The sequence below is a fragment of the Lissotriton helveticus genome, chromosome 6 (assembly GCF_964261635.1).
Source record: "Lissotriton helveticus chromosome 6, aLisHel1.1, whole genome shotgun sequence".
Lineage (NCBI taxonomy): Eukaryota > Metazoa > Chordata > Amphibia > Caudata > Salamandridae > Lissotriton > Lissotriton helveticus.
In genome coordinates, this window is record NC_136067.1 from 1,154,583,842 (window position 1) to 1,154,610,999 (window position 27,158).

A 27,158-nucleotide genomic window follows, 5' to 3' on the forward strand; every position below is an offset into this window, starting at 1 on the left:
GTTTTTTTCACTCCACACCACCCTGGGTACTGGGTAGTGTACTGGGGATGCTCAGACGTGAGTCCCAGGCACTCCACACCACTGGAATCAAGCTAGCCGGGCTGAAGAGAGGTGTTACCTCGAAACCGGGCCGGTCCTCGGATGCTTGTTTCCGTTCTGGGAAGGACATGGCTTTTGTAGTTCGGACTGGACTGTTCCCATGGGGCACAGGGTCAGCGCTGATTTGCATATCGCCATTGTCTAACCCAGGGTGGTGTGGAGTGGAAAAACGATGGATTTGGGCCCAGATCTTTGGACTGGGGTGAATGTGTGACATTGATCCACATTGTGTCCATCATTGTTGTGTTTGCAGTTACTGCTCTAAGTGTACTGGGGATGCTCAGACGTGAGTCCCAGGCACTCCACACCACTGGAATCAAGCTAGCCGGGCTGAAGAGAGGTGTTACCTCGAAACCGGGCCGGTCCTCGGATGCTTGTTTCCGTTCTGGGAAGGACATGGCTTTTGTAGTTCGGACTGGACTGTTCCCATGGGGCACAGGGTCAGCGCTGATTTGCATATCGCCATTGTCTAACCCAGGGTGGTGTGGAGTGGAAAAACGATGGATTTGGGCCCAGATCTTTGGACTGGGGTGAATGTGTGACATTGATCCACATTCTGTCCATCATTGTTGTGTTTGCAGTTACCGCTCTAAGTGTACTGGGGATGCTCAGACGTGAGTCCCAGGCACTCCACACCACTGGAATCAAGCCAGCCGGGCTGAAGAGAGGTGTTACCTCGAAACCGGGCCGGTCCTCGGATGCTTGTTTCCGTTCTGGGAAGGACATGGCTTTTGTAGTTCGGACTGGACTGTTCCCATGGGGCACAGGGTCAGCGCTGATTTGCATATCGCCATTGTCTAACCCAGGGTGGTGTGGAGTGGAAAAACGATGGATTTGGGCCCAGATCTTTGGACTGGGGTGAATGTGTGACATTGATCCACATTCTGTCCATCATTGTTGTGTTTGCAGTTACCGCTCTAAGTGTACTGGGGATGCTCAGACGTGAGTCCCAGGCACTCCACACCACTGGAATCAAGCTAGCCGGGCTGAAGAGAGGTGTTACCTCGAAACCGGGCCGGTCCTCGGATGCTTGTTTCCGTTCTGGGAAGGACATGGCTTTTGTAGTTCGGACTGGACTGTTCCCATGGGGCACAGGGTCAGCGCTGATTTGCATATCGCCACTGTCTAACCCAGGGTGGTGTGGAGTGGAAAAACGATGGATTTGGGCCCAGATCTTTGGACTGGGGTGAATGTGTGACATTGATCCACATTCTGTCCATCATTGTTGTGTTTGCAGTTACCGCTCTAAGTGTACTGGGGATGCTCAGACGTGAGTCCCAGGCACTCCACACCACTGGAATCAAGCTAGCCAGGCTGAAGAGAGGTGTTACCTCGAAACCGGGCCGGTCCTCGGATGCTTGTTTCCGTTCTGGGAAGGACATGGCTTTTGTAGTTCGGACTGGACTGTTCCCATGGGGCACAGGGTCAGCGCTGATTTGCATATCGCCATTGTCTAACCCAGGGTGGTGTGGAGTGGAAAAACGATGGATTTGGGCCCAGATCTTTGGACTGGGGTGAATGTGTGACATTGATCCACATTCTGTCCATCATTGTTGTGTTTGCAGTTACCGCTCTAAGTGTACTGGGGATGCTCAGACGTGAGTCCCAGGCACTCCACACCACTGGAATCAAGCTAGCCGGGCTGAAGAGAGGTGTTACCTCGAAACCGGGCCGGTCCTCGGATGCTTGTTTCCGTTCTGGGAAGGACATGGCTTTTGTAGTTCGGACTGGACTGTTCCCATGGGGCACAGGGTCAGCGCTGATTTGCATATCGCCATTGTCTAACCCAGGGTGGTGTGGAGTGGAAAAACGATGGATTTGGGCCCAGATCTTTGGACTGGGGTGAATGTGTGACATTGATCCACATTCTGTCCATCATTGTTGTGTTTGCAGTTACCGCTCTAAGTGTACTGGGGATGCTCAGACGTGAGTCCCAGGCACTCCACACCACTGGAATCAAGCTAGCCGGGCTGAAGAGAGGTGTTACCTCGAAACCGGGCCGGTCCTCGGATGCTTGTTTCCGTTCTGGGAAGGACATGGCTTTTGTAGTTCGGACTGGACTGTTCCCATGGGGCACAGGGTCAGCGCTGATTTGCATATCGCCATTGTCTAACCCAGGGTGGTGTGGAGTGGAAAAACGATGGATTTGGGCCCAGATCTTTGGACTGGGGTGAATGTGTGACATTGATCCACATTCTGTCCATCATTGTTGTGTTTGCAGGTATAACTTACTTTGAAACATACCTCTACAATGCACGTCAGGAGCAGTACTCGGTTACCTTGTTTAACATGGAATGCTATTTGCACCGCAATCTTTGATTTCTAAATGGTGCACCTTTTATCTTTCTACATGCACAACCTCACTTGCTTATGCTATTCCCATGCTATGCATCCTCACAGGTACACACAGCTACTCTGACCTGTGTTTGTCAATAATGTCATCAAAGATGTTTTTAGGTTTCGACTTGGCGAGGGGCGAAGCCCCTCCCAGATCGAAATCTTTTGTTTTCAGTAGTGAGGTTCGGACCGCCTCTGTTTCCAATTGGCTAGCTCCATAAATGGAGGCTAGCCATTGGGAGACAGAGGCTGTCAATCGCGCTTTCTCACGAAAACGCGATTGGGGGGCGTTTCTGGTGCTTTTTTTAAGCCCCACCCCTTTGTCCCGGGCCGCGCTGCGATTGGCTGCCGGCCCGGGACACCCCCGTGACGTCATTCCCGGGCCGCGCTGTGATTGGCTGGCCGGCCCGGGACCTGACTTGTTGATTTTCCCTTCGTCTGTGAGCAAAAATGCACTGCAAACTCAATAGGTGCAAGTCCTCCAATTGCACTTGAGCCAAGCGTACAGCATGATCCGCTCAACCTCTTATTGTCACAAATTGTTAAATTGTTGTGTCTGAGAAATTGCCAAATAGCAGAGAGCCAAAAAACCCTCCGTGCCTCTTTTCGGCACACACTCACCCACCAGGCCACCACTCTAAGATGGCGTGCATGCTCCAGCCATGTCTAGGACCTTCAAATAGTCCATCCTCAGTTTTTACTACGACCGAGGATGCAGATTAACATGCACCACCCTCCTGGCTGCACTCAACAGCGACCACGCTGACCAGACGGGAATCATTATCAGTCCCACAACGATCACATTGCGGTAAGTTTTACCGGTATTCCCTCGGCCACTGCACAGGTCCGTACTCTCGCTTAACTGACCCACGGACCCTGTCCCTTTATTGTTCCAGGATCGCTTCAAAACAGGCTCGCACCATCGAGCGCGCTGCCATACTAGCCGCCAGTATTTACTGTGAAGGTAAACTCTACCCCTACTAATATCTGCCGTGATCCGCACTGCCCTCCGGCCCAGCTCACTTAAAGACACCATTGCTTTGTTTCATGCAGGTTATCCCACAAGTATCCAGAACTTAAAACAATATTATGGTTTCCGCATTGACTCGTGCGCCCTAGGTAATCTACCCACACGTTTTTTTATCCCGCAGTAATCGAGGCGTCACCGCCAATCACTAACGCTCATACTTCTGTTTTTACTTTAGAGTGACACCAGTTGTACTCCCTCCAACGCCGTGACCGCACTACAACAAAGTGCCCTGGTCAGTATGCTGTTCACCATCGCTGCCCTTATAATCGACCGCACTAGTCACTGGCCCATTCCCGTGTCGTGTACGTTAGTTTCACTTGGCACATGGCGACTGCCGTTTTCCACCGCCACTCTCACAATTGGCCGATTTTTCACTGGCCTTGTCCGTGCCGTGCACGTCAATTTCAGCAATTTCCCACTTGGCACACTACAAATGCCTTTTTCCACCTAAACGAGAACCGCTCTCGCCGTGGTTCAGAGGAACCCGCCTACCATCACTTGTTTATTTTCTGTTTAAGGCGCCAGGCTGGCTGTCAAATTATCAAAACATCTAGTGACTAAATGAACTGTCAGAGCGACTCTTAAAATGCCAACACCCCTTCCAATAAGGGCTGTGATTTGATTCTAAACTTCAGACCCCGCAGCTCCTGCGAGGTCCAAGGCCAGTTTAATCTGGTTAGGTCGAGATGACGTCAGACTCTGCGGTACCAACAGAAGCGAATAGCAGACATGAGGGGAAATAGTTCGCGCTCTGCAAAACCGGGGGTGGTGCGGGAGATTATTTGTGGATTTCAGGCATGTGGGGATTGCATTTCGTGTGTTTGCGCTTTTACGGTGAGATTATAGTGGGAAACAAGCAGCAAACCGTATTTTTAACTTCCTCTGGGATTGTAAATTAATTCAGCAGCAATTGAAACACGATTCGGCAGTTTTTTTCCTCATACATGACACCAGGGCTGGCTTTAGGGTGGTACGACCGGTGTTGGGGCGCTGTGTTTAGCAATAACTTACAATTTGAAAAGCAACTGCTGCAGAGTTCCTTGTGCCTCCGGCTTTCAGGCAGTAATAAAGATGTCAAGATAACTGTTGTGATTGTTACTGCTAGAGAGTGAGATGCGGTTTGTCTAGTGGCAGTTTTGACTTGTCATGAAGCAGATCAGAGGGTTAATATGCCTGCTGCAAAGAACAGATCTGTATATTTTATGTGGATAGCAGAGTGGCTTAGTAAAGCCTGCTTTTACCAGCCCTTTAAAACAAACTGTATGTGAGAGGGACTAAGGAGAGATATGGGACCCTTTTTTTAAAATATATTTATAGGAGCTCTATGTGGGGAGGGCTCTGTGTGGGGGGCTCTCTGTGGGTGTGTGTGTGTGGCATTTGCGAGAGATTAAGCTATTGGCATCGTAAATGACAATGCCATTTATTTATCTGTTTTTAAAACCAACACATAAATAAAAATGTTGTTATTTACAATGCCAATAGCTCTAACTTTTGCAAAGGCGAAACCGTTGCATTGTAAATGCTTGTTTAACATGTCATATATGATATAATATGTGAGGTCATAAATGGTGCATGGTGGAAGTGCAATTTAGCACAATAAACTATAACTTATAAATTTCTGAATTTTAGAAATTTGTTTTGGTTTGTAAACTTTAATTTTGTTCCACGTTAAGACCAAACCATAACACCGTTACTTCAAATACTTCAAAATATAAAAATATAACTTCTCTTCCTTTGCTCTTGTCTTGGAATTAACAAGTAAAATTCCTTTCTACTGTTTTGGGCACGGGTTTACACAATAGAGAGCCCAAGCCTGTTGAATTTGCCCTGAGGTCTGCATTAATGCTGCAATTTATTTTTGAGGTTGCAAGCAACAGGGGGTGTCTCTAGAGGTGGGCTCACCCCATGCGTATGGATTAGCATAAGGAATACTTTGACTTATTGAAAGGAAGTTTACCAGAAATAAATGGGAGAATAGAGCTCTCTAGAGCCGTAACTCCCAAACTTTTTAGAACTAAACACCATTTTTTTAGAATGATAAACTTTCACAACCCACCTACCTTTAATGGACATAAAAAAAGGACGATCTTTGTTTTAATGTAAAGAAAGCATCGTGTGGTAGCGCATTGTGTTAGAGAGCTAATTTTCTGTTGAAATGGCCACTACAGTTTTACTGATATGCTATATAGCACACAAATTATTATTTGTGCTAATTGGGTTTTTGTGAATAATTATGTAGGAAGCAGGGGTTTCTGCCCCCCCCCCCTGCTTTTTGCCAGACTACTGATGCACTTTGCATTGATGTGCCCAGGGTCCCTACCAATCAGGTTCCCAGAACCTGTGTTCTTTCCCAAAATTGTACCTTGCCCCCCAATAGGCACCTCTCTGGCCACATGTAAGTCCCTTGTAAAAGGTACCATGGGTACCAAGGACACTGTGGCCAGGGTTGGCCTCTAAGGGCTCCAGCACTTATTGTGTCACCCTTAGAGGCACTTTACACACACACTGCCATTGCAGGCAGCATGTTTTGGTGCAGAACAAAGTGAACAGTCTTCATGGCACACATCTTTGTGTGCCTCTAGCTGGGTGCACTATACCAGTGGTGAGGGTACAGGTGCATGAGCCCTGTAGCCCCTACAGTGTCTAGACCAATTCTCAGACATTGTAAGTGCTGTAATGCCATTAAGAGTATATGGTGCTGGGTGTTTGTCATTATGAACTCCAAAGCACCATAATGGCTTTACTAAAACTGGGAAGTTTGGTGTCAAACTTCTCAGCACATTAAGCCCCACACTGATGCCAGTGTTGGATTTAATGAAAAATGCAGTCAGAGGGCATTTTAGAGATGCCCCCTGAAGAACGACCAGCCTCTGGTGGGTTCCCTGGCTGGTACACACTAGCCTGCCCACACCACACATGTTTCTGGACCCCTGGGGTGGAAGCCTTTGCTCCTTGAGCCCAAAAACAAAGCCTTTCTTGGGCGGAGGTGTTCACACCTCCCCAGGACAGCAAGAGCCATCTGTGACAGGGGTGCTTCAAAGGCCTTGCCGCTTTTGTAACATGACCCCCATCCTCTACTGCTATCAGGAGCAGGGCCCCTTCCTGTCTTCCTTCCTTTTCGGGTGGAAGATAGGCGAGAAACATTAGCACAGTCCACAAGGTGTGCCCACCTCTGGCTACCCCAACCCTCAGATGGGGGAGGTGAGGTGAAGCCCACTCTTCAGTGCCTGCTATCTTGCAGATGGCAGGCACTCTCCAATCAGGATTAGGGATTGTGCCCACTCCCCCACGTGGGGTGAGCACACCAAGGGTGTAGTCACCCTAAGGTCAGTAGCCCATTGGCTACTGACCTCGAGACCCCTAAAACTCTGATTTCCTGCAGATTTCCGCAATCTACGAACAAGAAGGACGAAAGTAGACGCCTAGCAGAGGAGACTGCAGAGAAGAACTGATTTGGCCACAGCCCTGCCTGCCCGTCTGCAGCATCCGTAGACCCTGCGCCAATAGTCGCCTTGTCCTGCAGCCAGTGACCTACGGAACCCCTGGGAGGACTGACTGCCTTCAACAAAGACCGTCGATCCTGTGAACAGTAGCTCTGTTCAAAAGAAGCTCCCAAGACACTCTGAGCCTGCTGAGGGTAAAGAAACCTGATGCCTGGAACCACCACTGCTCCTGTTGCCTACAGCCTGAGTTCGAGTGGCCCACCTATCCCAGTGAGATCCCCAGCGCACCAGAGTCTGAGTCCACTGTGGTTTGACCCCTCCAGGACTCACCTACGTCGCCTGCAGCCTCTGCATGGAGACCCTCCCAATCGCGAGTGGCCCGGTAAGGTGAAATCCGAACTCAAAAGACACCCTCTTTCATCTAGCCGCCCTACACCCTGGAGAAGAGAACCCGAGGAGCACCTACATCCCCGAGCCCTCCAACATACCTGCCCAGCTGTTGGTCCCTCCTGGAAGTCTTCCTGGGCCGAGCCTGTAGCCAAAATCAAAAATGGGCAACTCCAGTTGAAAACAGGACACACGATACCAAAACAGCACCCTTCACCTGGCCGCCCCTGTGCCGCTGTGGGTGCACCTTTTGTGCTAAACTGGATCCCCCCTTGCCCTGAGCTTAAGTCCAGGAGCTTTGCTCCCACAACCTTGTGGCCTGCTCGTGAGCAGCCACCAACTGGAGGACCCTATCCCCCACTGGATAACATTGGACCTCAACACTCTGCACCCGGCGGCCGAAGTGCTGCTGAGGGTGTTCTGAGTGCATCCTCGACCCTGGGGGAACCCTGGTTCTAACCCCAGATTACCAACTCCCACAAACAAGTACTTACCTTTAAACCGATAACTTCATTTCCTCCCATAAGATTACATTTACTGCTTTTCTTTTTAAATTCTTTTAAGTGTGGAGTTGGTTTGTATGAAAAACTGCAAATGTGCCAAAAGTGAATTACTCACATTTTGTCTAGGAAATGTCTGTGTGATATCTCAGCATATCACACTGATTAGCAGAAGTAACTTACAAAATAAAATACGAAGGAATGAGTATTGTAATCTACAACATAACTGAAAAGTAATTTTGATTATTGACTTACATGTAAATTAACCAACTGCATTTGAACCTGCATTTAACTGTAATGTATTACATATGTATTGCAAATTATTATTTCACTTACTGAACCAGGCCTGGCTTGGTTCTAGAAATAAAATAACTAAATAATAATTTTATACAAACACATTGGTCTGAATTCAGTCTTTGAGTGTGTGACATAATTTCTTGCCTGAGTTTGTACAATAAATGCGTAACAGTACCTTCTGATAAAGCCTTACTGCATGCCCACACTACCACAAATAGAACAAGCATTTACAAAGCAATGGTCTCGGCATTGGTAAAGTTAGAGCTATTGGCATTGCTCATGACATTATTTTTATTTATGTTTTTGTTTTTAAAACATATAAATACATGGCATTGTCATTTACGATGCCAATAGCTTAATCTCTCGCAAATGTGAGACCTATTGCATTTGCACCCTCACACAGAGCCACACACACAAAGCCACAGACACACACAAAGCCACCCACACACACACAGCCACCCACACAGAGCCACCCACACACAGTCATTCACATAGAACCACCCACAGTCATTCACACAGAGCCACCAACACAGTCATTCACACAGAGCCAGACACACAGAGCCACCTACACACACACAGAGCCACCCTCACACAGAGAGCCACACACACACACACACAATACTACTATAACGTCTGGCAAGCGAACAACATACCAGCATAAACGTTTTATTTTTCATGATCAAGCACAAAAGACGTGACTGCATCTGCAGTACGTTTTTTTTAGGTTTAAAGCCAAAAAAATCCTTACTCGTGAACCTTGAACTGTTTACTCACAATTAAAGTAATGGTTCTGTGCAAATACTCTTTAAAATAGTACATATATAATTGTGACATTGACAATCGTTCTTGTAATCACATCTGTAGCGTGTGTATGCTTTTTCATAACTACTGCCATGCCTCCCACACACTGAGTGAGGGCGTCTTCCTGCACTAGAGCCTGTCAATAGCGACTCTTACTTTTTTCCAGCTCCTATTTGGGAAGAAGCTAATTCAGGAATTCACCCCGAGAACCTTTGCAGAAGGCAGGGAAGTGGCTTTCATTGCGCAGCAGGAGCAGTGGCGCCGGTGCCAAGAGACCTCAGGGGCACACTGAGCCCTGATAATTACTATGGGCTCATTCCGATCCTTGAACTAGGGCTACGCTACTGACAGCAGACCCCACCCTTGCATCTTGAGTCCTGGGTAAAATGTAAGAAAAAAACAAACAAAAAAGGAGTACGCAGTGAAACAAGCAAAATAAAAATAATGTTAACAAAGTTTGTTCTCTGTGTACCAAGCACAGGCATAAATGAACAAGTAGGGGTGGACAGGCCACCTTTCCTTTCTTGCGTCCAGGCCCCTTGCTGCTCTGTAGCGCCTCTGCCTTGGCCATATCGTGTATCTGCTCAGGTTCTGTACCCTGTGATGAAACTCACCATCCCATCAGGAGTGTCCCCAGCCTGCCGTGGGACCACAACCTTTCTCATTTTTTGGGGCTTTTCACCAAATGTTTCTGTAGTTAGAACCAAAACTAGGCCATGCGGATGTGGTTCCCAAAAAGCAGGCTCTGGGACCCTTTGCACTAACTACAAAATATCTACAGTTATGTCTCTGCGATGTAGATAGCAGTGTGCAAGAGGATGGTGTGTGGGCTGCGCACTTCATGACTGCACGTTTAGGTGGATTAATATTTTCTGCTCACTTTTATTGCATGTATGCTTATTGGGGCATGAGTTTATACAGTGACTTTCACATGAATAGACAGAACTTTCCCGTAGTTTCGCTGCAAATGCACCATGTAAGGACACAGGACTTTAGGCTCGAATCAGTTTTACAATCACTACCTCAAACATCGGAATCGAAATTGGCTGCGCGATATTTCCTTGCTAGGACTCTGGAACAGTATTAAATGCTAGAATCTCACTGTACAAGGGTACATCATTATGTGTATGCTACTGTTGGCTGCGAGTGCAAACTTTAAGGAGCAGGACTTCACAAACAAAGTACCCCACTGCGTGTGCTCATAGTGTAAAGCAGACAAACGAATGTAATCCAAATTACGTGCACCACTCTGCAGTCTTTCATTAAGACGTGGTAAATCTCCTCTCTGTGCATAAAAATGCGCAAAGCATTAAATGACCGCAAACGCCGAACGGCGTACATAACAAATAATCCCACAGCCCAGAGAATTCTCCAGCACCCAACCGAGCCACACACACACGCGCAAGTATTTACTCACCGCTCTTGGGTTTAGTTTCCCCCGCGGGCCCGGTCGAGCCGGCCCTGGGCTGGGCTTTGCTGATGGTGCTGCTGTCCATGGGCTGGGCTCAGCGGCATGGACGGGGGCGCCGGAGGGGGGAGCGGAACACGGGAGGTGCTGGAGGACACCGAGGCTCATGGCGTTCGGGCACTGCGGGAGGGACCACACCTCAGGCATCATGGAGACATCCTCGGGGACTGCCGAAGCCAAACAAGAGACAAGCATGCTGCCTTCCGTGAAGTCGGCCAGGAACAGAGCAGTCATCGGCGCGCGGCGGAGACGCTGGCGCCGTGAGCGTGCGCGCTACCAAATCCGCGCGTGGCCAGCTCTTGTCGCTCCCTCTCCCATTCAGAATGCTGGGCGCGTGCCCAGCTCTTGTCTCCGTTTGTCGCCTAAAACGATTGCTATAGTTCTCTGCCGAGAACGCGCTTCGCGCGTCTCTAAGCCGAGACCTAAAAAAAGGACAGTTGGCAAAAAACAAAATCTATCACATAAAGAAAGCGATTACGTGACATCTGTTGTCACCATAAACATACATTTTAAAGGAGAAAAGGGATTATTTGCAAAGTGTGTGAGTGGCATACTAAAACATACAAATGGCAAGAGATTTAACAAGGGAAGAAGAAGAAAAACTAAAAATAATCCTGCAATCACAGCACGATTGGCAGAAGTACAGCAATAAAGCTGAAACAATCAGTATTTGGTCCATGCTGCAGCCAAAAGAATAGGAAGTGAAGCTGCATGCGCTGGTCAATCAGAACGCGGCATATAAGAGTCACTATAAAGCCAACAAATGTTAACCAATTGGTGGGCGGCAAGACCCTTGTTGTATTTATATTCTCTCTCAAGCAAGAGTGCATGCGCTGTCATAAACAATATCTAAAAATGCTGCTTTTTAGGGCTCGGGCTCGTACATTGTGCAGCAGTGACACGCAGCGAGTCCTATTCCGGGCATTTTGAAAATGGACCTTCAAATTCCACACGCTTGTGCGCGTGGATTTGCAAGGTCCAATTTCATAGGCCTTCGCGTGCGTGCTGTTTTTAAACAGAACACGCAATAGGCCATAGGCGGTCGCAATAGGCCATAGGCGGTAGCGTAGCTCCGCCTATGGCCTATTGGTGTCTGTTACGCGCACCAGAGGCCATATGTTTTGAATTATCGCGGCTTGACAGTCGCAATAATTCAAAACATATGCTCGCAGTGGCGCGCGCGCACCACTTGCGAGCTTTTTTGGGGGGGGGATGCGCTCAGGTGGCATGGGGCTACTTTATCCAGTTTATCAGAGCTCGAGGGTTTCCAGGATCATGACCTCACAGCTAACCCCTGCACTATGACCATATTTAATATTATTTTTAATTTAGTGTAAATGTGCTATTATTGATCTAGATTGGAAAAAAATGTGTTCATACAAATTAAGTGTTAAGAAAATAAAATCTGCATGGCAGTGTGTTATGATGGGAGTTAAAGTGACTGCTTTTTAAAATTTGTATTTATTGTAAATACGTGTGAAGAGGGGTTTGGTGAGTTTTTGTTCGATCAGGGCACGGGAACTCGCTGCTGACCTCGGGATCCGGATGGGCACACACCGTACATTTTAAGGGGTAGACCGGGGACGGAGAGCTCCTTTTGTAAAGTTAGCTACTGCGCGGAAGCGCCCCGATAGCAAGCACCCTGAACCTCCCCTCCCCACCATGTACAAGTTTCCCTTCTCGGGTTCTGGGCACACTCAAATCGCCATCGACCTCTGTTGCCTCCCTGACCTCCAGCCATCTTTGATTTCCGACTTCCTAAAATAGCCCCATGAGCGGATGTCTGCGGGTCGAGCTGTTCCTCGGGGGTCTTGGGGGCATTGCACATGCATCCATTATCTCAACGCTGGATTTTGATAATCTGCAGATAAAAAGCTATAATGTGACTGTATGCTAAAATCTAACATCGCATATAGTTTAACTGTTAACTGCATTTGTGCTTACTTTTAGTGAACCACTTATGGGTGCAGTATTAATGGATGTATTGAGCGCCAATAACTCAGAATCGAGGCGCTATAGATAAATATCAACATTAGTAGGCGCAGTTTCTTGTAAGGATTTTTATAAATCCTCGAAATTTTAATAACTAAAAGAAGGCAACAGGCGATAGGGCGCACAGCTAATAATTTAGGCAAATTTCAATTGACGAGTAACTCCTTTTGCTACTAGGCAGAAAAGGGAGGTTACCTGTCTCCCTTACTAATACACTGATCCCAGGTATTAAATAATTCAAAAGGTTTTTCTGCCGAGCAAAAATTATTTATGTTAAATAACAACACTCTCAATGTTCTTCGTCACAATATTCTTATATTGACCATTAAGTACATTCACTAGTGAGACACCAGAATCTAGTGTAGTTTAGTCCATATTTATTTCTCTGATTTAGTTCATCAGTTTCTTCATATTTTCTGTGGTCAGATCAGCCTTACAAGCAGGTCAGCCGACACGTGTTTCGTTGTTTAAAACAACTTCATCAGGGCTTTCTCAAGGTTTCAGTTATCACTTAACAAGTATCTGTTCGTTTCTTCAAAGTTAAATTTTCGATTTTGTTTTGCAGATTCAGTTAAATATCCCAAGATCACTTATTTCTCCTCAATGCGCGGTACTGGTAGCCTTATTTAAGCTATAACATAATCTGTGATTAGTCTTGTTATCCACTTGATAGTCATCTATTAATATCAGGTTTTATTATCCTGTTCTCAGTATCTAAGAATATAAGAATATTGTGACGAAGAACATTGAGAGTGTTGTTATTTAACATAAATAATTTTTGCTCGGCAGAAAAACCTTTTGAATTATTTAATACCTCGAAATTTTAAGTGTACATGTACCATTGCATCCGCGAGGTTGTATGTTACAGTGCTGATTCCTGCAAGCACCACTTACTTGCATGGGAAGTGTGTGTGAGTTTGAAAAGCCATTGTTTCAAAGTTTAGCTGTGCACATGCTAGTTCGATCCGGTGTTGATCAGACCAAGCTTTGTAATTTGCTGATTCAGGCTAGGACCGGTTTTAGCGCCGGAGATTTAGAAAATATGGAAGAACATACATGGGGTGGGCCGGGATTACAGGGATGGGGTGAGGGGGAGGGTCACGGGAGTTCATTCAGTGAAGCTGAAATGTTTCCTATTATTTCCCTCTGGGCTTATTGGACATTTTCGTCTAATTGTAAATTGACATAAAATGATAACGAGAGTAAAAGCGATTAATCGGAAATATTGGGTCCGTAGGATACCACAGTTGCAAACATCTTGTTAATTTCCATTGTGCTCAGTGGGTCAGCTTCCATCAGAAATCTGCGTGTTTGAAGGTCCGGTTAATGGCGTTGAGTGAAACAACAAGCTGCCAGAAGGCAATAAATTGCATGTTTAATGCAAGACTTTTTTTTTCTTCTCTTTCTGCGTGTGGTTTGGTTGAGGTGGGGCTGGAGAGGGTAATGTTTCTCAAAGTAAATAGCAACCCGCGGTGGGAGATTCGCCCCTTGGAGCCGGAGAAGACTGGTTAACTATTTTATGTCCTGAACTGGACCTCCCATGGCGGGCGAATTCAAACCCGCCCCGCCAGGCACTCCTGAATACACTTATTCCATGTCTCAAGAAAGCGCGAGGGGGCTGCGCTCTAAAAGTGACACTCCTCGCTCTCAAAAAACAATATCTGAAGACTGTCTGGACTGAAACGTTCCCAGTTTGAGAACGTATTATCAGATCAAACCTTGTATACATATATTTTTTTAACTCCTCGACTCCCTTTTATAAATCGGTTATCCGTTGTTTTTCTACTCATTGCTGTATCTGATTGACTAGTATAGTAGATTGTGGGAAATATATTGCGTTCTGGCGCCACCTAGCGGCTTGCTTGTTTACAGTCAGATACGTATTGTCTCCTCATGTGTGACCCTTCCTGGTCAACTGCTGTTAGTAAATTAGCGTTTGAAAGGGTTTTGGCCGAGGGGCACAGTGTCGTGAACACAGGCATAGTAGTATGAGTTATTTAAATTTTGCGTAGCTCCTCCAACTCAACGCTTCTAGTTTATGTGCAAGTGTTATATATACGTAAATGGAATATAAACGTCTAAAACGCCCGTTTAAAGTTGTACCGCCCTCTGAGTTTTCAAAATACTTCTCCTCGTGGAAGATATAACACACCTGCGATGAGTGTTCGGTCTATTACAGCAAATCGGTTATTTGTATTTTTGTTTTGTTGGATTTTCTTTGTCCCGATGTTGCATGTATTTTACTGTTCGAACAATTGCATGCTATAGTTATTGCTTGGGATGTTTGTGTTTAAAGAGCGAGCGAGAGAAATGGGGTGAAACCTGAATGTTGTAGTGGCCAGTGGGGACTGGTGTGATCGTCGGGCTGCTTTGGTTCCACTAGCGGGTCACATCACAACTGCTATAGTGTGTGAATTAAAGTCTAGACTGCATTGCAGATCTTCGATCAGACTGGTGCCTTCAGTGGACACATGGGGTGGGGAAGGGTGGGCGGTTCACAGAAGCGTGCACATCATTGGCCCCGCCTCTGGTAAGTTACATGAACTAGCGCATATTGCCATCAAAAGATCCCACTTCTTTAGGGCGCTTTTGTCGGCGCTATTGTATTTTCAGTCCGCATTCCAAAATGCTAGGACTTTTACCCCCACATCGAAAAGGTAACATTAAATCTCACCCCATTAACTTTACAGCTGCTGGCCTGGCATCCAAAGTCCTCGTATGACTCGCTGCTCCAGTGTAGGATTTTTCTTTGCATTCTGGGACTCGTAGTCCCGGGATGCTAAGGTCTAACCCACATCGAGGGCAAATTTGGTTTCACAACTTCACTTCACAACCTGGAAGCGGACCTTGGCACACACCATTAGCAGAACAGTATTCTCGATTCAGTTGCTCATAGCAAGCGAGGGGTCGCACAACAGCTGTATATGTGACAGCATGAGTGACAGCAGAGTGAGAGTGACAGCAGAGTGAGAGTGGCAGCATGAGACAGCAGAGTGAGAGTGACAGCAGAGAGAGTGACAGCAGAGTGAGAGTGACAGCAGAGTGAGAGTGACAGCAGAGTGAGAGTGACAGCAGAGTGAGAGTGACAGCAGAGTGAGAGTGACAGCAGAGTGAGAGTGACAGCAGAGTGAGAGTGACAGCAGAGTGAGAGTGACCGCATGAGACAGCAGAGTGAGAGTGACAGCATGAGTGAGAGTGACCTGACCTCGTCAGTGCCGGTCACTCAACCCGCCGCGTGGCTCCTCCTGAGGTCACCCGGTCCCCCCGTTACCGCCGCTTGCTCGCCGCTGCCCCTGGAGTCGAGATCTTCTCTGCCCTCTGGTCTCTCCTCCGTTAGTATCAGTATTTGTCCGCTGTGCCCCTGATTGTGTACTTCTGTTTTTCTTCTGTTTTTCTACTGTGCCCCTGATTTTTGTATTTCTCTATCTCTCGCGTCTGCCGCCTTTTACCGCTGTTCCACCCCGCTCCCTGCCGCTGCGCCCCCACCCCCTTTCCTTCTGTTCCCTCTCTCCCTTTCCTTCTGTTCCCTCTCCCCTCTCCCATTCGCCACTCCGCTCCCACCTCCCAGCTGCTCCTCCCCCCCACTCTCCACTTATGGCAGGGTCCGCACGTACGCGCAGCGGGCGCGCCGATTGTGTGCCAAAGGCAAGCCCGTCTGCGCCCGTCCGCGCCTGGACCGCGCCCAGTGCCAGAACCCCTGGCCCCCGCCGATGCCAGCCCACCCAACGAACCTACGACGCCGCCACCCTCAACGCACTCAATGCCGGCCGGAACCCCGCCTGCTACCGAGCCACCCCGAAATGCACCCACGGACCCTTCACCTGCCAAGCCTGCCGATTCACCTGCCTCCGGACCTGCACCGCACCCGCCAAGCAGAGCACCAGCAGCAACCACCTCAAGTGCATCCTGCTCAACACCTGCTCCGTCCACAGACACGCCGTGGAACTCTGGAACCTGCTCGACACAACATCACCAGACGTCGCCTTCCTCACAGAAACCTGGATGAACGCCTCCTCAGCGCCCGACATCGCCATCCCGGACGGATACAAGATCACCCGGAGGGACCGCGTCAACCAGACTGGAGGAGGCATCGCCATCGTACACAAGAACACCATCCGCATCACGACCAACTCCGACGACACCCTCACCGCCGCCGAACACCTCCACTTCCAGATACACACCGACCCCAAGACCACACTCAGAGGCACCCTCATCTACAGACCCCCGGGACCACGCACACAATTCAGCGAAGGCATCGCCGACTTCATCAGTCCGCACGCCCTCCCCTCCGCTGACTACATCCTCCTAGGGGACCTCAACTTCCACCTGGAGAACAACAAGGACAGCAACACCACCACCCTGCTGGACAACCTCGCCAACCTCGGACTCAAGCAACTAGTGAACACCCCCACCCACTACGCCGGCCACACGCTTGATCCAGTCTTCTCCTCCAGCAAATACATCTCCTTCAGCCACTGCACCGGACTTCATTGGACTGACCACAGCTGCGTCCACTTCAGCTTCAGAAGAACCACGACCCACCACCACCCGCAACAGGTTCCTCGCAGGAACTCGAACAAGATCACCGCCGACCAGCTCACCACCTCCCTCAGCCAGAACCCTCCCGCCAGCACAACGGACCCCGACGAAGCAGCCAGCAACCTCACACAGTGGATCACCAACTGCGCAGACGACCTCGCTCCACTGAAGACCCCTCCCAGCAGAGCCGGCAGCAAGAAAGCCTCTTGGTTCACCGACTAACTTAAGAACTCCAAGAAGAACTGCCGCACCCTTGAGAAAACCTGGTGCAACGACCAGACCACAGACAACATGACTGCCCTCAAGCACGCCACCCGCAAACACCACCAGCTGATCCACACCACCAAGAAGACAGCATTCAAAGAGCGACTGGACAACGACGCCCACAACAGCAAGGAACTCTTAAGCATCGTCAAAGAGCTCTCCAACCCCAGCGCCGGAAACAACGACATCACTCCCTCGCAAGACCTCTGCGACTCACTCGCCTCGTTCTTTCACAGCAAGATGGCTGACATACACAACAGTTTCGGAGCACAAACCACGCACCCAACCACCGAACCAACGCCCCCCACCCTCCGCGCCTGGACCCCGGTCCGCACCGAAGACACCACCCGCACAATGAACACCATCCACTCTGGATCACCAACCGACCCCTGCCCCCACCACGTCTTCAACAAGGCCGACTCCATCATCGCACCCCAACTCCGGGACATCATCAACAGCTCCTTCAACACTTCCACCTTCCCGGAGAGCTGGAAGCACGCCGAGCTCAGCGCCCTCCTAAAGAAACCATCAGCGGACCCCACCGACCTCAAGAACTACCGCCTCATCTCGCTCCTCCCTTTTCCTGCCAAAGTCATCGAGAAGACCGTCAACAGACAGCTGTCCGCCTTCCTCGAGACGAACGGATCCCTCGACCACTCGCAGTCCGGTTTCCGAGCCAACCACAGCACCGAGATCGCCCTCATCGCAGCCACTGACGACATCCGATCCCTGCTCGACAACGGGGAAACAGCGGCCCTCATCCTCCTGGATCTCTCCGCAGCGTTCGACACTGTCTGCCACCGCACCCTAGTGCAGCGCCTCAGCAACATCGGAATCCAAGAGAAGGCACTGTAGGGGATCATCTCGTTCCTCGCCGGAAGAACCCAGAGAGTCAGCCTCCCCCCGTTCAGATCCGAGGCCGCCGAAGTCATCTGCGGCGTACCACAAGGATCATCACTCAGCCCCTCCCTCTTCAACGTCTACATGAGCCCCCTTGCAGCCATCGCACGCCAACACAACCTCAACATCATCTCCTACGCCGACGACACCCAGCTGATCCTCTCCCTCACCAACGACCCCGCCACCGCCAGAACCAACCTACACGAAGGGATGAAAGACGTAGCTGAATGGATGAAGAACTGCCGCCTGAAACTGAACTCGGACAAGACGGAAGTCCTCATCCTGGGATCATCGCCCTCTGCCTGGGACGACTCCTGGTGTCCCCCTGCTCTGGGCACCACTCCCAAACCAACGGACCACGCACGTAACCTGGGCTTCATCCTGGACGCCTCCCTCACGATGACAGACAAGTCAACGCCGTCTCATCATCGTGCTTCAACACCCTGCGCATGCTCCGAAAGATCTTCCGGTGGATCCCCACCGAAACCAGGAAGACGGTCACCCAGGCACTCGTCACCAGCCGACTGGACTACGGAAACACCCTCTACGCGGAACCACAGCCAAACTTCAGAAAAGACTCCAACGCATCCAGAACGCCTCCGCACGACTCATCCTGGACATCCCCCAACACAGCCACATCTCCTGACACCTGAGACACCTGCACTGGCTCCCCGTCAGCAAGAGGATCACGTTCAGACTCCTCACCCACGCACACAAGGCTCTCCACGACCTGAGCCCCAGGTACCTCAACAACCGTCTGACCTTCTACGCTCCCACCCGCCAGCTACGATCGACCAGCCTTGCCCTCGCCGCCGTTCCACGCATCCGCAGAACCACCACCGGAGGAAGATCCTTCTCCTACCTGGCAGACATGGAACTCCCTCCCCATCCATCTTCGGCTGACCCAGGACCATCTCTCCATCAGGAAGCAACTCAAGACCTTGCTTTTCGAGCAGTAGCGGACTCCTCTTCCCCCAGCGCCTTGAGACCCCTCCGGGTGAGTAGCGCGCTATATAAATGTTATGATTGATTGATTGATTGATTGATTGATTGAGTGACAGCATGAGTGAGTGACAGCATGAGTGTGAGTGACAGTAGAGTGTGAGTGACAGCAGAGTGTGGGTGACAGCATGATATACAGCAGAGTGTGAGTGACAGCAGAGTGTGAGTGACAGCAGAGTGTGAGTGACAGCAGAGTGTGAGTGACAGCAGAGTGTGAATGACATCATGAGAGACAGCAGAGTGAGAGTGACAGCATGAGAGACAGCATAGTGAGAGTGACCGCATGAGTGAGAGTGACAGCATGAGTGAGAGTGACAGCATGAGACAGCAGAGTGAGAGTGACAGCATAGTGAGAGTGACAGCATGAGACAGCAGAGTGAGAGTGACAGCATAGTGAGAGTGACAGCATGAGACAGCAGAGTGAGAGTGACAGCAGAGTGAGAGTGACAACATGAGACAGCAGAGTGAGAGTGACAGCATGAGAGACGGCAGAGTGAGAGTGACAGCATGAGACAGCAGAGTGAGAGTGACAGAGTGAGAGTGACAACAGAGTGTGAGTGACAGCAGCGTGAGAGTGACAGAGTGTGAGTGACAGCAGAGTGTGAGTGACAGCAGAGTGTGAGTGACAGCGGAGTGTGAGTGACAGCAGAGTGTGAGTGACAGCAGAGTGTGAATGACATCATGAGAGACAGCAGAGTGAGAGTGACAGCAGAGTGTGAGTGACAGCAGAGTGTGAGTGACAGCAGAGTGTGAGTGACAGCAGAGTGTGAGTGACAGCAGAGTGTGAATGACATCATGAGAGACAGCAGAGTGAGAGTGACAGCATGAGAGACAGCATAGTGAGAGTGACCGCATGAGTGAGAGTGACAGCATGAGTGAGAGTGACAGCATGAGACAGCAGAGTGAGAGTGACAGCATAGTGAGAGTGACAGCATGAGACAGCAGAGTGAGAGTGACAGCATAGTGAGAGTGACAGCATGAGACAGCAGAGTGAGAGTGACAGCAGAGTGAGAGTGACAACATGAGACAGCAGAGTGAGAGTGACAGCATGAGAGACGGCAGAGTGAGAGTGACAGCATGAGACAGCAGAGTGAGAGTGACAGAGTGAGAGTGACAACAGAGTGAGAGTGACAACAGAGTGAGAGTGACAGCAGAGTGAGAGTGACAGCAGAGTGAGAGTGACAACAGAGTGAGAGTGACAACAGAGTGAGAGTGACAGCAGAGTGAGAGTGACAACAGAGTGAGAGTGACAGCAGAGTGAGAGTGACGTGAGAGTGACAGCAGAGTGAGAGTGACAGCATGAGTGAGTGACAGCATGAGTGAGAGTGACAGCATGAGTGAGAGTGACAGCAGAGAGAGTGACAGCAGAGTGACAGCATGAGACAGCAGAGTGAGAGTGACAGAGTGAGAGTGACAACAGAGTGAGAGTGACAACAGAGTGAGAGTGACAGCAGAGTGAGAGTGACAGCAGAGTGAGAGTGACAACAGAGTGAGAGTGACAACAGAGTGAGAGTGACAGCAGAGTGAGAGTGACAGCAGAGTGAGAGTGACAACAGAGTGAGAGTGACAGCAGAGTGAGAGTGACGTGAGAGTGACAGCAGAGTGAGAGTGACAGCATGAGTGAGTGACAGCATGAGTGAGAGTGACAGCATGAGTGAGAGTGACAGCAGAGAGAGTGACAGCAGAGTGACAGCATGAGACAGCAGAGTGAGAGTGACAGCATGAGTGAGAGTGACAGCATGAGTGAGAGTGACAGCATGTGAGAGTGACGGCATGTGAGAGTGACAGCATGAGTGAGAGTGACAGCATGAGTGAGAGTGACAGCATGAGTGAGGGACAGCATGAGTGAGAGTGACAGCAGAGAGAGTGACAGCAGAGTGACAGCATGAGACAGCAGAGTGAGAGTGACAGCATGAGTGAGAGTGACAGCATGAGTGAGAGTGACAGCATGAGTGAGTGACAGCATGAGTGAGAGTGACAGCATGAGTGAGAGTGACAGCATGAGTGAGTGACAGCATGAGTGAGAGTGACAGCAGAGAGAGTGACAGCAGAGTGACAGCATGAGACAGCATGAGTGAGAGTGACAGCATGAGTGAGAGTGACAGCATGAGTGAGAGTGACAGCATGAGTGAGAGTGACAGCAGAGTGAGAGTGACAGCATGAGAGACAGCAGAGTGAGAGTGACAGCAGAGTGAGAGTGACAGCATGAGACAGAAGAGTGAGAGTGACAGCAGAGTGAGAGTGGCAGCATGAGACAGCAGAGTGAGAGTGACAGCAGAGTGAGAGTGACAGCAGAGTGAGAGTGACAGCAGAGTGAGAGTGACAGCAGAGAGAGTGACAGCAGAGAGAGTGACAGCAGAGAGACAGCATGAGACAGCAGAGTCAGAGTGACCGCATGAGTGAGAGTGACCGCATGAGTGAGAGTGACCGCATGAGTGAGAGTGACCGCATGAGTGAGAGTGACCGCATGAGTGAGTGACAGCATGAGTGTGAGTGACAGCAGAGTGTGAGTGACAGCAGAGTGTGAGTGACAGCAGTTTGAGTGACAGCAGAGTGTGAGTGACAGCAGTTTGAGTGACAGCAGAGTGTGAGTGACCACATGAGACAGCAGAGTGAGAGTGACAGCAGAGAGAGTGACAGCAGAGAGAGTGACAGCAGAGTGACAGCATGAGTGAGAGTGACAGCATGAGTGAGAGTGACAGCATGAGTGAGAGTGACAGCAAAGTGAGAGTGATAGCAGAGTGAGAGTGAGAGTGACAGCAAAGTGAAAGTGACAGCATGAGACAGCAGAGTGAGAGTGACAGCAGAGTGAGTGACAGCAGATGAGAGTGGCAGCATGAGTGACAGCAGAGTGAGAGTGACAGCAGAGTGAGAGTGACAGCAGAGTGAGAGTGACAGCATGAGACAGCAGAGTGAGAGTGACAGCATGAGACAGCAGAGTGAGAGTGACTCGTGAGAGTGACTCAGCAGAGTGAGAGTAACTCAGCAGAGTGAGAGTGACTCAGCAGAGTGAGAGTAACTCAGCAGAGTGAGAGTGACTCAGGAGAGTGAGAGTGACTCAGCGGAGTGAGAGTGACTCAGCAGTGTCTGAGCGACTAAGCAGTGTGAGTGTTCCAGAGAGAGCAGGGTATGCTTGTGCGCTTACACGGTGCACTGACACACAGGAGCTAAAACAAAGAACAGCTGAACACATGTCTTGGGAGCTTCATGGAGGCATCCGGCGCTCTGTGAGGGGAGCAGCAAGGATGGGACGCCCCAACCAATCAAGCGCAACTACTCACAACCTACTGTACGATTACAACACAGGCCAAAGGGCAGAGCTAGGTCTTTTTGCATTACGTAGGGTGAGCAGTGTGTGAGTGTGTAGGGTGAGCAGTGTGTGAGTGTGTAGGGTGAGCAGTGTGTGAGTGTGTAGGGTGAGCAGTGTGTGAGCGTGTAGGGTGAGCAGTGTGCGAGTGTGCAGGGTGAGCAGTGTGTGAGCGTGCAGGGTGAGCAGTGTGTGACCATGCAGGGTGAGCAGTGTGTGAGTATGCAGGCTTAACAGTGTGTGAGCGTGCAGGGTGAACATTGTGTGAGTGTGTAGGGTAAGCAGTGTGTGAGTGTGTAGGGTGAACATTGTGTGAGTGTGTAGGGTGAGCAGTGTGTGAGTGTGCAGGGTGAGCAGTGTATGAGTGTGCAGGGTGAGCAGTGTGAGAGTGTGCAGGGTGAGCAGTGTGAGAGTGTGCAGGGTGAGCAGTATGAGAGTGTGTAGGGTGATCAGTGTGTGTGTGTGTGTGCAGGGTGAACATTGTGTGAGTGAGCAGGGTGAGCAGTGTGTGAGTGTGCAGGGTGAGCAGTGTGTGAGTGTGCAGGGTGAACAGTGTGTGAGTGTGCAGGGTACGAAAACTCGAACTAAGCCCACCACACACACACACACATAACACCACACACATAACACCACACCACACATGCACACACACACACACACACTCACCACCACGCACACACACACACACACACACACACACACACACCACCACCACACACTCACCACCACCACACACTCACCACCACCACACACTCACCACCACACACAAACACACACACACACACACACACACACACACAACGCTTTCACCGGGCACAAACACCACCAGCCGTCAGTGCACGCTTTCACCAAACACACACACACCACCAGCCATCAGTGCACACTTTCACCAGGCACACACACCAGTCGTCAGTGCACGCTTTCAACAGGCACACACACCATCAGCCGTCAGTGCACACTTCCACCAGGCACACACACCTCCAGCTGGCAGTGCACGCTTCCACCAGGCACACACACCTCAAGCCATCAGTGCACACATCATTTGTTAACGCATCCACAATTAACTATTGTAGCAATTACAGTATGATGCACTTTACTTTTAAACATATTCATCTAAAGCGCAGCATGCCACCATTGCTATGATTCCAATCCAACCCACATAATTCCACTATACACCACATGCATACACTCCATAACACATGGCTAAAAGACATTGCTATTCACAATGCCATTAGCTCTAACTCAAATAAATCCGAGACCTATTGCATTTCCAATGCTTGTTTGGTTTACTGACTGCATACAATTCATTTACAGGTATTCAAATGTTGTTGTGTTCAAAAATCATCATCATACACACGTTTCCTTTCACGCTCCCTGTACTCCAGCAAGATTGTCTCATAATTCACTTTTAAAACTCCTCTCACTTGACAGTCAGAAAGAAAAGTAAACTCCAATCCATGTTAAATAAATATGCAGAAATTTGTCAGAAGTCATAGCTTGACATTTGCCCTCTGCCTTTGAAGCATCAATAATGTTGACAAGGTAAACACAGAATTTACTTAAAGGCATCTTTATTCATTGCCCGTACTTTCCTGACCAACCAAAAATCGGCTTGTGATACAACAGTCGGTCGTGAACCACAATTTGGGAAACGTTTAGATGCATAGGGAATAGGAGAAAAATTGCAGTTGTCATCCAAGGTGAGAAGGATTCTCTTCTATGAAATAATTTTTACTTTTACTTGTCTGCTATTATTTACTGTTCCCTTATTAAAGGGATGCTTCTGGTTGAAAACTATGTAACTTGTGTAATGTGATATCACAAATACGTCCAATAGGACAAAGATTTTTCAATGCCAGCATTTAGTGCCTGTTTACAATGCCCCGTTAAATTCAGTGGAGTAACCCTGTGTCCCTCAGAACCTGGGTATTGATAATAAAGTCTACAGATGGTTCTGTCGAGTACACAACAGAACCAGCTGTAGACTTTGTTGTTTACAATATACTACATAGTGTACTTGCACGAAATCTGAACTAGAACATTTATTTCACAGGTCCAGGAATGGGGGCACCATTGCTCACTACTGCAATTGTAGCCCGTACAGTTGCTCAACTGTGGAATAAGCCGCTTCTTGGGGTGAATCACTGCATTGGCCATATTGAGATGGGACGATTGATCACAAGAGCACAGAACCCAACTGTACTCTATGTCAGTGGGGGTAACACCCAGGTGAGTATTAATGAGCCCTCTTGGATTAATTTTGAAACAGTCCACTATGAAGTGGACTACTTTTACTACATGTGATAATTTAGCTGGTAATAAACATACTTATTTGAGGTCACAAAAATCATCTCAAGTTGAACAGGGAGGATTAGAGGTATTTTCTTTTTAATATTGATGACCCTGAAAAGATAGCGTTATCTGCACACTTCCATATATTATTATTATTATTTGTGTGGTGGTTTGGTGCTGAAACTTACTTTCCTCTGTATGCATACAAGTTTACCTCGTTCATGATATTCAGTGTTATCAATTGTAATTCAACTTCTACACACTTACAAAAAGATGCATTTTGTTCGGCGCTAGGTGATCAATGTTCATCCAGTAGTAGCCGAAACAAGCTTTAAATAAAATAACAACCTACACATTCGTGTGTCATATTTGCAAAAGAGATCGCACTATTCAGTAGGTTGTTAATAAAGAAATAGAACACTCGTCTTATTGAAGATATGCTAGCATTGGGAATCATTCAAAGCACCCTTAGACCCTTCTCCCTTTCCTGTGGTAAATATTTAGTTGAAAATTAGTTATGTCCATGATGGTTTCATTTATAGAGTAGAAGAGAACTGAAACCCATGCTCTATCATCCCAAGATGGGGAAGGAGGCTGGTCATACACTTGTAAAGTATTTTTGGAGTGCAAACATTGTTTCAACCACCAACTCTGAGTTTCATGGTGTTTCCAAATACATACGGATGGCATTGTTAATACTGGTACTGGTATGGTTCTGTTATAATTCGCAGACATAGGTTGCCTATTTGTTTTTTTTTGTTATGTAACCCCTTGTTTAAAAAGTTAGCACACAAACTATCTATATGCTTGTAATTTTCTACAAACCAATCATTAATGCTCTTATTGTATAACCACGTTTATTCAGTGTTTATGTATGCAGCTGTACATGTTACTGTACAGTATTGTATTATATGATTTATGTAGCATTTCAAACCTCGACAAGGCACTGAAACGCTTTAGGTGACTGGTAGAATGGTACACTGTGGGGGAAGTGCTTGGTTGTTAGTGTTACAATTGTAGTGCAATCTATATCCAAAGCAATTGGGTGTTCTGCACGAGTGACCAGAGTGCTTTTCTTATTCTGTCTTGGGTCACTGGGGCTTGGTTTGTATGGGGAGAAAGAGGTGTCAGAGATGGAATGCTTGCATTTTGCATTAGTTTATTGTTGTACTGCTTATGTATGCATGAACACCTTATACGAACCAGTCTATGCTGGCTCAGCATAAACGCAACTATCGTTAGAGGTCCTTGGGGGCCAATCTTCAATAGTAGATGAGCAACACACAAGAGTGCAGCCCATTGCTGCCCTCACCCGGTACAATATCATTGTCTAAGTTGCCATGAAAGTTTTGAAATACAAAGAGAATTTTGTTAATTTCTGTTTTGATTACTGAAGCTAACTTTAGCTTGTTAGTACCCCAGGAGATCATTTGGACCTTTGTTTATTGGTAGCCCGAATAAACGTGTTATAGTTTTCGCCATGTAGCAATAGAGTGCACAAGTCGTAGGTAGTCCGGAAAGGTGGTCTGTGGAGTCTGTCCAAGAGCGAGCATTATACTGGTTACCAGCACTTGAATGGGTGCTGAATACTACAAAAGTACTAAGTAAAACAAGGTGGTGCCTTGCTGTTTTAACTTCTAAACTATGGAAACTATTTTTGCTGGCCCCTGGAATTCTTTTACCTCCGTATCATGAAATTATTTTTCCTAGGACCATTCCATAAAGCAACATACTTAACTGCTATGTTTATTTGTGGGGACCAATGTATGATTTGAAAGCTTGAAAACAATATTTTTTGTATATTTTTTATCACATAAATACTTAATGTAACAAAGGAGTTTGTGCAGCTGATTATGAAGAAGATAATACAAGTCACAGAACTTCCATGTTGTACAGTAAATCCATCATGAATTATAATAGAATTCTTGTGATATTCAATCTAATAATCTTGTGGTGAATATCCGCCTGTACTTTCTAATTCTTTAAATACGCAATAGCCAACACAGACACAACAAATACGTTTTGCAATTATTCTCAATTTAAATGATTTTAACTGTAGTGGACGTTTAATAATGGAGGCGTATGCATAAGGAACCGAAAAAGGAATGAGCGATGCTAACAGAAATAAGCATTGGCATTGCCAATAGGTCTCGCTTTTGGGACCTTATAAGTATTTAGTTATGCAGCATAATATCCTTGGTGCAACAACATCAACTGTTGCATGGCTAAACACTTATAAGGTCCCAAAGGCGAGACCTTTTGGCTATGCCAATGCTTGGTGGAACTGGTTGTATTGGTGTTGGTATTTGTTGAGTTAGTGGTGGTCGGACATGTGGTTGTAGTGGTAGTGGTACTGGTGGTAGTGGTATTGGTGGTGGTGGTAGTGGTATTGGTGGTGGTGCTACTGCTGGTGGTAGTGGTAGGGGTGGGGGTGGTGATATTGGTGGTGGGTGCTGAGATTGGTTGTGGGTGGTGGTCCTGGTGGTGGTATTGGTGGTGG

At 48.3% G+C, this 27,158-nt stretch overlaps 1 protein-coding gene across 1 annotated transcript in view; it reads left to right on the forward strand.

Moving 5' to 3' along the window:
• OSGEP (O-sialoglycoprotein endopeptidase) overlaps positions 1 to 27,158 on the forward strand; it is a 613,564-nt gene that overhangs the window by 155,540 nt on the left and 430,866 nt on the right. The window contains exon 4 of the mRNA XM_078648814.1: positions 24,420 to 24,595. Coding sequence (XP_078504940.1) covers positions 24,420 to 24,595 — 176 coding nt within the window. The remainder of the gene's footprint in view (positions 1 to 24,419; positions 24,596 to 27,158) is intronic.